The sequence below is a fragment of the Pyxicephalus adspersus genome, chromosome 2, assembly GCF_032062135.1.
Source record: "Pyxicephalus adspersus chromosome 2, UCB_Pads_2.0, whole genome shotgun sequence".
NCBI classification, from domain to species: domain Eukaryota; kingdom Metazoa; phylum Chordata; class Amphibia; order Anura; family Pyxicephalidae; genus Pyxicephalus; species Pyxicephalus adspersus.
The window spans coordinates 101894037-101906382 of record NC_092859.1 but is presented as its reverse complement, the minus strand read 5'-3'; the positions used below and the strand labels follow the sequence as shown (position 1 = coordinate 101906382).

At 35.9% G+C, this 12346-nt stretch overlaps 1 protein-coding gene across 1 annotated transcript in view; it reads left to right on the top strand.

Moving 5' to 3' along the window:
- KIF21A (kinesin family member 21A) overlaps positions 1–12346 on the top strand; it is an 87575-nt gene that overhangs the window by 21270 nt on the left and 53959 nt on the right. Inside the window, exons 2-3 of the mRNA XM_072399041.1 lie at positions 9551–9773; positions 10245–10427. Coding sequence (XP_072255142.1) covers positions 9551–9773; positions 10245–10427 — 406 coding nt within the window. The remainder of the gene's footprint in view (positions 1–9550; positions 9774–10244; positions 10428–12346) is intronic.

The following is a 12346-nucleotide window of genomic DNA, read 5'->3' as shown; positions in this document are numbered from 1 at the left end:
GTTTTGTAGGTTAACTTTTTGGGTTTTGTTTCCAAAACCATATCGGCTGGTTCATAAAAGGATCAAAAAAAGTCAATAAGTACATTGCCAAGATTTCCTATTGTATATGTAAATTTCAGTACAATCTGTTTTAAAATGGGTTCATAGCTAGTGTGCAGCATTCTGGTATAATGTGTTGATTGCTAACCACTTTGTGTAAAAAAAAAAAAAAAAAAAAAAAACATGACTTATGACTAGATAGGGGAGGTACCTATATACAAGTGGATGGAAACAACAGGCTCATGTCATTATTTCTGCTGTATACAGCAGGAATTGGGCAGTTTGAGGCCAGTGCCTTATTAATATATCTGTCAATCATTGTGGATCTTCCCCTATACAGACACCTTTATAGTAAGCTAGTCCTGGATCATATTTAATATGCACACTTATTTTAGGTTTACCAGCAATAATGGAGTGGGATGATCTCCTTGATTAGATTGTAAATGGAAAGGAGATGGTACAGTTAGGTTAAAATATGTGACCAGCTTAACCCAGCCTGCAGTCAGATCAGTACTTTAGCTTTAAGTGTTTTTGGCTCATCCTTGTTACCTTAAAGAATTATCTCCCAAGGGGAGAAAATGTTTTCACTGTGCATGTTATGTCTCCCAGAAACACTGTTAATGGCCTCTGGGGGTTGTATATCATTACATAAGCAAGACAAAAACTATGATCACTGTTTAGTTCTAAGCTTTCATAATAAAGTTCTGGATGCATGCATATGAATGAGGCTGGCTTTAGAAATGGCTGCTTAATGCTGCTTCCTCAGCCAGTAACATGACTGTGGCTAATGAGATTAGATCCCTGAATACAGCTTTTGTAAATAAGTGGCCAGAAGTTTCCCAGGCAGAGCAGGCATAAAACCCAGGGGTTTAGGTGCTGTTTTCTCCACATGTTTCAATAAAGTGGTTGCATTTTTGGATTCAACTACTTATTTTTTTTAAGACCAAAGTTCTGTTTATTCAACAATAAAAACAATAACTTGTTATGTTTTCTAGGTATGTTCAATATGTTATTTGGTGTCCTATTTACCTGACACATTGGTCTATTTGAATACAAGATTGCTTTTTTTAGGCCATGATGTTTGCTTTCTGTATGATCAGGAAAGAGAACAAGGTGTTTATTTGTAAAAGTATTTAAAAAACAAAAAAAAACACAAATTGGTGCCCATGGACTTGAAATTTATACATACATACATTCATATAATGTCTATTCCTGAAGTAATCTAATATCAGAATATCTGAAATGTTGACTATTTTTAGGTTGTTGAACGTTTTTTTTCCCCCCAGTAACACAGTTTTCTTCTACTTTCAATTGCAGCCTGCACAATACTACAACTATTTGAAATGAAACTATGGCTTCCTATTAAAGCAGAACTAAACTTGTTTCTTTGCTTCATTGACCACAACAAAAAAGTCGCCTGGTCCTCGGTTCCAGGCTCTAGACTTCTGCCATCTTGATTGGCCAGACCAGAATGACATAGCATGTCTTTTCTGCAATAAAAATTACCTGCTTGCCATTTTGTTTTGAAATGTTAGTTCCACTTTATGTATTCGTATCATGTATTTTATGCTTTAGAGAAGGAGTATGTACGGCAAAAATGGAGGACAATTTGGCTTAGTCAGGGAAGGTGAAAGAAGGTTTGGCTTGCTTTATGATTCTTGTATATTACATAGTAACTGGATTTGGTACTTGTTTAGACTCCTAATGGATCTTTTTATTATGAAAAGATGCCAATGAGACATCCAGAGCAGGTACTTGAAGAATACATGAACAAGGCAGGTATACAGCAGGCAAACAAAAACCTCTGTCCTGTGAGTATGTAGATGACTGAAAAAAATATAGAGCTGTTCTAAGAAGTAGTAGAGCGAGCTTACATGTTATGCCAGTGTGTATCTTGCAAAGTACAGCAATTAGAGTTAAAATATTTTCTTATGCAAACAAGTTCACACTTATTTATGACAAAATGGCCTATTGCAGGAAGTTCAGATTTTGTAAAGTTGTCTAGCTTTGTGGGAAATTGCTATTTCTTTTTTTGACAACCTAAAGACAACTGCATACTTTGAGAACTAGCATTACATGGAGAGATCTACACGTTGCAGAATGCTTTTGATGCCGTAATAACTAATTTATACAGTATGTATTATGTACCCTATATATATTAGAAATAGGGGTAGTGGTCATCACCAAAACACCCCAGTGACTGTATTACAAACTTGCACTCATTGGAGAGCTTTCCTATCGCTTCCTGATGGATTTCTCTGATAGAAAGATGTGATCTCCATATTTTGAACACAGATGGCAAAAAAGATTGAGGTGCTAACCCTTGCCTCATTACATCCAAAACAAACAATCCAAAAAAGAAATTTGTTTGGAGTTACTTTTCATCAGTCCTGGTCATGAACAGCAAGTAGCTCAGATCTAATTATGTCAGAGATGGAAATATCACTAGCGTTCTTTGTCATTACTGGTAAAGGAAATTGACCAAGGCTTTTGTAAAAGCACTATTACATTAAAGATTACGGGAAGACATTTTCCAGACAGTTGTTTTTCTAAATGAATGCATGTAAAAAATAAATGTTGAGATTATTTTACCATCTGAATATCTCCAGTATCTTTAATTTCTATAAACTTTTTTTTTTCCTTGCAAAGTACAGGAAAAGTCTTATAGTTGCATTACTGTAACTAATACAAGGGAAGATTTGTCAAAGCTTTCTCCTTCCAGTTTAGTCAGGCTAAAGTAAATGTTAAAGCTAAATGTTCCATAATACCACCACATACAAGCTTCACAAGCATGAAGAAAATCATTACAGCGAACAGCCTTGCCTCTGTTAACAAACAGAGCTGCTAGTGTTTCTATGAAAAGATACTTTTTCCATATTTTGAAGTGATGGCTGCACTCTAGATTGCAAGAACAGATGAAAAAAATCATAGATCCTATCCATAGGTGTCCTTAAGTGTTGGAATTTAAAGCATACTTGGCAGTTTTATTTATTTTTCTGTTTTGTAGGTACAACTCTGCAAGAAGGAGTGAAGAAAGGCAATGTTCTTATTATTTTTAGGTAGGAATGTTAGAACAGAATCTAACTTTCAAGGGTGGAATTTAAGTTCATCTTGTATGCTAGCTGATTTGGTAGTGTGAAAAGCCCAAAGCACAGGATCCTAGGTAATACTTTTATTACTGAGATTTGAATGTAGGTCTCTTTCTTTACACAGTAGAACCCCAGTTATTCAGAACTCGGATCACCGGCACCCGACAGCTCCACTTTCTTAATTGTTCCTGCAGCCTTAGCTGGGGAGCTGTGGCATGTGTTCTGCATCCAAGAACACATACCACAGCTCCGCTAGGGCTGCGGGAGCAATCAAGAGAGCAAAGCTCCCCTCTGTAATTGGCTGAGAAACGGGAAACCCTGATGACTGCTCAAGCGTCATCAGGGTTTTCCTTTTCTCAGCCATTCAGCACTAGAGATGAATGAGGACAAGTCTTCCCATTCAAGTTTAGTGCTGAATGACTGAGAAACCTCAGTTTCAGAGTAATCCCAGTTAACCAGAAACTCTGCTTATCCAGAATCAGCCATTCACCAGGGGTGCCGGATAACTGAGGTTTAACTGTAATGGATTATTGGTAACCAAACGTGGAATCACCCAGGTTGGATTTAGGGGAGGATCTAGGTTACATAGCTTTTTAGGACAGAAGAAAAAGTCTTATAAACCTTGCCCTATATATCCAGGGGCATTTCTAGGATTGTGAAAGGGCTGGTGCACAGTAAGCAAAGGAAGCCGATGTAAATAGTGGGGGAAGAACTAGGAAACAAATTATAAATGTGGCAGCACTGCGCAGAAATGCATACACTGCACTTTGTTTTATTGCCAGTCACCTCCTAACCATGCAAAAGGGCCTGAAATGTTACCATTTTAAACAACATTTTGCATTAGTCAATCTTTTCTGAACTTCTCCATCTGGTTTCCCCAGCCTGTGCACATACTGTACCATTTGAAACCTTTTTTATTTCTGTTAATGTAACATTATTTAGCTATAAGTCAACTGAAACAAGATATTTTATATATTTGTTCATTTTTTATAAATCTACCTCAGAGCTTTAAAGAACAAACCAAGCTAATAGGGTTATAGGAATGCTGTCTTTAATATTAAATAAAAGGCCTGTGAGTCATTCTTCTTGGCTTGCCTTCATCCGCATCATTTAACCACCAGACAGTTAGATTAGGGCTATTTGCTACATTTGTTGTAACTTAATTGTGTTGGCATATAATAGGGTTGTTTCGGATTACAGCAGAGCCTCTGGGCACGGTGAACAGCATCAGAGCTATCCATGCTTCTAGATTTAGTTTAAAGGGTATAGTTGCCGATGATGTAAATTATATGGTAAAGAAGCAGAAAGGAACAATACAGCCTTCTATTTTAATAGTGAGTTTTGTATTTTATGCTGTGAAAAGACTTGTATGTTCTATTTAAACAGCTTCTTCTATAGGAGGTCACCACACTGTTACCTATTATCTAAATAATTATACCTAAAATATACACTGTTGTATATTTACAACTTGTCTATGAAGAGGTAGCTGTGACATGGATTGGTATTTCCTTTTTTAGGTTCTTCAGAACTGTAGTTTGCTGGGGTTTTGCACAGTCTTTTGCAGTGTTTGTAATTTTTTTTTTTACATCAAAGTTTTAGCTGTTATCCAGGTCTACGAATATCATGCTTTCTGATTAGGAATTGCTTGGTGATAAAGAGTTTTGGGGACAAATAGAATATTATGGTAACATTCTGGGGCTAGTGGTGATCATACCAAAAAGAGTACATTTTCACAGTATTTAGTGATGCCCATTAAAAGTGATAGTATTTAGTATAGCCCATTGAAGTGATAGCTCAATGGTATTAGAAGAACATTAATACATGATGTTAAAGTAGTACTCCAGCCACCTCTTTTTCTTCTCTAGTTTTAGATAATTTGAAAAAAGTAAGATTTTCTGTCCACTACTGTTTCTATTCTGTCCTACATTTCCTTTTAAAAAATGGGATTACAGATTTTTTGTGTTGGATGGAAAATAGTAAACTCTAAATATTTTCCTGGAGAAATGCTGCACCAGGTTTCTTGTGGTGTTGACCACACTTGAAATTCTACATCAGGATCAGTCAGTCTGATCAGTCGAGTTCCTTCATCTCCAGTCCGCTTGCCTCCCCAGAAAGCCTCCTTTACTTCTGGAATATGTAAGGTATTTCAACTGTACTTTGTTTTTTTTTTTTTTCATCAATTTTTGCAAGACATAGCTTTATGTATATTTTAGTATATCGACACCCATATATTATTTTTGTTTTGTTTTTTTAAATTAAAGTTTAGATGTTTTCAAACACTTTTCTAAATACTCAAATGAAAGATAAAATGTAGCCATTTCTTTTTTTTTTTTTATAGATTGACAAAAACATTTAAGAGAGTATCATAATCTAATAATCATTGTTCATATTTGTAAATGGCAAAGAACACTTGATTTTTATGAGGTTTTTGGTGTGACATTCTGTTTATTTCCTAGACATGTTTTTTTAACTTCATATATGCATATTATTACCATATGAGGAAAGCACAAGGTTATTTATACATGTCAGTACACATAAGAAATAGCAAAATGTTCTCTCCACTTTGTGCCACAGCAGATGAAAATGGACATAAACACGAGTACCTTAAACTTCATATCTAGTAACCTGTATTGCCAAGCAATGACATTTCATCCACAACATGGTTTGAAAGTCCTACTTGTGCTGCTTGCACTTCTGCATGTATCTACTAGCCTTCCCAAAAGAGCCACTTAACAATTGCTGGTAAATTGCACATGCAGGTGTGACAAATTGGTTGTAAAGGGTCTCTGCAATTTTTTTTTTTTTTAAATAATTGTTGTAAATGACTTCCATCCCCAAAAGCAATATTTACTGTAAATTCACCAAGAACTCCAAAACTAAGCTTCTCATTTCTACCTGTTGATTTTTTTAGCTTTAATGTAAAACATAAACCATGGCTAGACATTCCATCACAAAACATGATGATGCCTGTCAACATACCTGCTGGGGGCAAAGACTTTAACAGAGAGTTCAAGGAGGCCCTCTGAATGTATCCAAAATTATTATTTATGTGTATGTATATGTCTTAGAAGAAAACCAGCCCGGGCTTTGCACAGATTGGTATGGATAGAGAATAAAAAAAAAGACATACTATATGGGTATGGGTTAGAATACATAGTGGTTTTTCTGCCTCCTTGTTTTATGAGCATATGCTACTTCTTTCCACTATTTGTTGTCTCATGTTAATGAAGTGGATCTAGCTTCTATTACCTCTACTGTCTGCTCAAGGACTAGGCTTTGATGTTGAGAGACCAAAAGAGACTTGTGCACTTTGAAGTCTTAGTTTTGTTCTTATATAAGAACAATCTGCATTGTTCTTATATTACTGTATATCAAACCCAAAAACTACACGGTAATATTGCACCTTACCAGTCCCTGCTGCATTACTGGCTGCATTTTTTTCCCAGGCTTTTCACCTTATTTTTTCTTTCCGTAAACTTTCAAACCTCATACTGTCTTTGCGGGGGGGGAGGGGGTGTCACCACTCACTTCACTCACTTCACTCACTTCATTGTGTCTGCGCAGGAGGTATGGCGGTCACTGTAGGACAGGACTCCAAAAATGTCTTCTATTCTTTATCTTTATGACCTAGAAGGTGGGGGGAGATTTGTTGTTTACAGAATGGATAACATTGTTCTTTGAGGTCAGCTCACAAGAAGCAACAAATTCATCACTGCATTTCTGGCAAGATCAACAAATTTTTTTTTTCTTGTAGTTGCTGAAAATTAACTTGTATGTGGTGGCTGCATTTGTTTTTATTTTCAAGTCCAAGGGTAGGCAATCTGCATTATAATAAATTTTTGCCCTTTGGATTAAGCTATGCGGTAAAGGGAAAGTGCACTTTTTGGTGAAGTATGTTTGTCTATTGTGTCCCTAACCCCTGGCTCTGAACTAAAGAGCCCTTCTCCCCAGAGGAATATGTACATGAGTATCACTGTCCCGAACTGATATGTTTACCTCTATGGTTGTGATTGAAGTTAGGAAATTTTTTTTGCTTTGGCACCATGTAGTGTACAGCTACTGTGTTTGTGCAAATAACATGTGCCATGTCAGATTTCAGCCAGAATAGGTGACCATATTATGTGTCTGTGGGTAATTGTGGTCATCAGGGTTGCTTGGTCAAACTAGAGGATTTTCTGGGGATACTGGCAATCCACTGTCCTACAGAACAGGGTGGGCTCATTTTATTATTTTTCAGTAGAGTTTGAATCTAAGTAATCATTGTCAGCTACACCTAGTACAGCAAAAGTCTTGAAACTTGAAAATCCACATTGTTTAGTATTTGCACACCCAAAGCATATTTGACCTGCTCTTCTTGTTACTAGTCAACAGTTTGTAGCAGTTATGTCTAATCTGGTTTGTTATTTCTCAATTTTCAACCTGAACATACAGAGTAAACTGGCATTTCAATGATGATATACTTCTATCAGTAATTAAGAGTCTCCATTTCTGAATTAATTATTTCTGTGTTTTTGTTCCCTTACCATAAAGATGAGTAATCCCACCGACTACCTAATTGCTACATTATTGATTACATACTAAAAAGCTGTTAAATTCAGTAGGACTAATGTATAAGATACTGTAAATAATTTTGAAAAATTATTTGTTTTAGTAGACCATGTTTTTGTTAATTGGAAAATATTTGAAGCAATAAAAAAGTATTTTTGTGCAGCAAATGAACAGAAAAATATTTAAACTCTGCTTTATATGCAAACAATTAAGCTTTAAAGTGTTATTGAGAGATCACATTTTATATGATGTATTATTTGATCTGTAACTTATAGAGGAAGACATGGTAATATGATTGCAATAGAAAATATTTTTGTTCCAAATGTAGTGGGTACTAAATCTATTGAAAATGTGCCACAAAGGAATATTTATTGCTTTACGGTCATACACCAGTGGCAATTTTGAAGATTAAAAGGGATAAGCTGTGCAAAATGTTAGAGCAAGGCCAACTAGTTTGGTCTGTTTAATAATTAGGACTTTTTTTGTTAGAGCTCTGATGAACTGACAGATGGATTGAACTATTGTAGCAATTATAAGAGGTGTATTTCACTGTAAAGACTGTACACCTGTAATCTTTATAGAGTCCTCCACATTGTCAGCACTTCTGTGGAAAGGAATTTGCTGCTGTAATAGTAGTTTGACTTGCTTGTTTTCTCTATTCCTACTATTAGTGGAACGAAATCTAGTTTATATTGACCTGTCTGTGTTTCCTCCTTGTTCTGGTCTTTGACTGTCTTGATTGCGTGGGATAAAGTAACTCCAAATTACTTACAAATGCATTATGAACTGATGTTACTGTGTGAGAATTGTACGTTTCTCTTGTCAAATTCAGCAAATAAGTAGTACTGATCAAATGTTTTATGTTTAATTTACCTTTGTACTTGTAAAATTTCCCCACCTTAGGATAGTAATTTAACTTCGTAATCATGTTATTTTTAGAACTACCAAGGACTGTAGATGGTCCTGTGCAAATATAGTCTTTCTAAATCAAATCCCTTTCCCACCACCTTCTCATGACGAAGATCACCCCTAAAAATTCAGGTTTTCCACCTCTTGGGTTAGTAGAGAAGATGCTTATGGCATCTGCTATACAAAGGCATATAACTGCTCTTTTTAGTGTTGCAGATTTGTTTTAATGTTGTTACATTTTGGGTATGACAGTGTACGTGAATTAGAACACGTTCTTACCCAGAAATGAAAGGTTTAATGAAGAATGGTTTTTGTTGGCCATAATTTAAAATAACAATTTGCTTCTTGGCCTGTAGACAGAAGATAAACAGAGAAAAAAAATCAGGTAAATCCTCCTCTTAAGCTGCGTACACACTTCCAATTTTTATCGTTGGAAATGAACGACGAACGACCGATTGGCCAAAAATCGTTCGGAAAAAAAAATAATATGGCATTAACATATGCAATTCTATGGAGAAAGCTGTGCGTTAACTCATCAGGCCTAATTTATTAAAGTTCTCTTAGACTGGTATTATGGAAGGACCTTGGTGAATGGATTTCTTAAAAATAATTTATTAGTTGGCAAATGTTTTCAATCCTGCACCAGATCCATTTCAGGTTTGCGGGATCACCCTTGTTTACCCTTGATCGTCTATATTCACCAGTCTTGGAGAGCTTTAATAAATCGGGCTCAAAGTGTGGAAACAAATAGCACATGCCGTGTTGCACTTCATTATGCTATGATGAATGCAGCAAGAATTACATTTGAGATGTTTTACAATGGGCATCACATTCAAATTATTTACTACAACACACGCTAGTGCCTGGCCTGTTGACAACTCATAATGTTTGATTCAATCCTCATCCTTCCTGTTTATTATTAATGTTTTCCTTACAATGTTTTTTTATAAATATTTTGCTTCCAGAATTCGACCACAGCTTGCCAAAGAGAAAATTGAAGGCTGTCACATTTGTACATCTGTAACGCCTGGCGAACCCCAAGTTTTTCTAGGAAAGGATAAGGCATTCACCTTTGACTATGTCTTCGATATTGATTCCATACAGGAAGAAATTTACCGTCAGTGCACAGAGAAACTTATTGAAGGATGTTTTGAAGGCTACAATGCAACTGTTTTTGCCTATGGCCAGGTAAGGAGATTTAAAGTTTAAATACACATACATTTGGTTATATGAACCTTTTTATTTGAACAGGCTGTACACTTAAAACAACCTTAAGTTAAAGCGAATAACAGGACTTTAAAGGCCTAACCATCAAGTTTTCCAAAGCAGTTTAAAACTCTAAAATACATTTTATTTTGGATCACATTTTATTATAAATACACAAACAACATATTTAAAAGCATAAATAGGACCAACTTAGATCTCTTCCTGGAAACTCTCTAAGGTGAGGTATTCCAATCACTCTACACGTTTCGCAGAGTCTTTCCCTGCAAATACATTCCTCAGTTAACCTTGTTTCCAAAATTATTACAGGTTAAAAGATATTTACAGGTTAAAAGATATTCTTTTGTTGGTTTTGCAGCCATAGTGATGCTTCTTTGTTTGTAAGCCAATGTGGTGTATTGTCTGTAATTATTTATGTTTTATCCTCCAACCCAGACAGGAGCTGGAAAAACCTATACAATGGGCACAGGCTTTGACGTGAACATAACAGAGGAAGAGCAAGGAATTATTCCTCGAGCTGTCAAATATCTCTTTAGATTAATTGAAGAAAAACAACAAGCTGCACTGGAGCAAGGTCTCCCTCCACCTGATTTCAAAGTTAATGCTCAGTTCTTGGAGGTTTGTTTTCTTTTAAATATTTATAATTTATTATTTTATATAAGAGGTGCAATAGCCTTTATTTACTAAATTGTTAGTAAAATATGAAGTGTGTGTGTGTGTGTGTGTGTGTGTGTGTGTGTATTTGATTTGAGTGAAGCAATCATATCAAAGTTTATATACAGTTGGTCTTACAACATTGATTTCTTCTGCCCTGCAATCTGCTTAAGTACCAGTAATTTAATTGATTTTTGGTACTGGTATACCCTTTATTTACAGGGTGGGAAGTTCTGATTCTATACCAGCTTATGGTCTGCATAATGAAGGTGGACAGCCATAGCATCCCATATATCTCTCTTTTACAGGTTTGCTTTAAAAAGAGTCTATAATATTTGATATTGTTTCTCCAATATGAAAGATCAGCAAAGGTTTATAACAAATGTTTTGATGGTAGTCTTAGCCCGAAATGATTTTCATGGTATTCTAGCACTAAAATCCACTAAATTGTCAAGAATGTATATAGCTAGTGTGCCCCTAAATTGTTTCTCACTAAACATAATAATTATTTTAACTGCTTTGAACATAAAATATTTTGCACTTTTGTTATTGTTGATTCAAATACTTTTCTAAAAAGTCTCCACACCAACATCAGAACTTTTGCAGTATACAAATACTACCAGCAATGTTAAACGCCATGATATAAGCATATATCGGCCATTTTCACTGTCATTCTTTAGCTGTGCTTGAGTTTCCTTTCCATTACTGTTCTATTTCCTTTGAAAGAACTGCATGCATTCACATTTAAAATATTTTGATTTAAATAAAATCTTTGTTATTGATTGGTTATACTATCCCATCATATTCTTGCCCAAAAAAGTTTTATTGGATCAAACTTTCATACTGTTTGGATCAAACTTTGAAATAAACAGTATGTCCTACTGAAGAACTGCAAGAGCAATCGGGAGAGGAGCTGACAGCTCTGCTCCCCTGATTGCTCTAGCAGCCCTTTACTTGTTGTATGTGTTCTTGGATAGAGACATCCCTATTCAGGAATAGGGATAGTGCTCCTTGATTGGCTGGGGAAAGCTTTCCTCAGCCAATCAGAGAGCACTAGAGGTTTTGAATGGGTAGACTTGCCCCTATTTAACCACTAGTGTTGGGGATCGCACACTGTTCTCAATGAATGCGACCGCAGCCACATTCATTGAGAAGATCCCCGGCACTATAGGGTAATTAACCTCTAGTGCCGCGGATTGCACACTGTTCTCAATGAATGCGACCGCGGCCACCACATTCATTGAAAAGATCCCCGGGGCACTAGAGGCTAAATGGGGACAAGTCTCCCCATTCATTCACCTCCAGTGCTCTGTGATTAGCTGGGGAAAGGAAAATCCTGATGACGCTTAAGTTGTCATCAGGGTTCACCTTTCCTCAGCCGATCAAAGCGCACTAGAGGTGATGAATGGGGAAACTTGTCCCTATTTAACCTCTAGTGCCCAGGATCCCACACTGACAGTAGGATTCCCATCGCTGTGCAGCTCTGGAAATCATCCTGTCATTGTGGGATAACCTGTAAAAAAATAAAAGTTAGTTACACAATCACACACATTCAATAAATTATTTTTTTTTTTTTTTTTTTTAAATACAATTTTTTTAAACACATTTTTTTACACAGGAATTTGTGCCCCATGTTTTTTGGGTCGGGTCTATCCGAATTCGAACAGCCATATTCAGGTCAAATAAGAGGACAACCCAAATTCGAACACCAACACTATCCTTTGTTTGGTACTATAACACAAGAGTACAAATTCTGTTAGTATGTGCATTGTTTGATACTGTACAGGCATCTCGCTTCATAGGAGGGTTAGAGGCATTTGAGCCAATATTGTAATTTTAAATTATGTATACATTGAATTTGTACTTGATGTATTAATGATGAT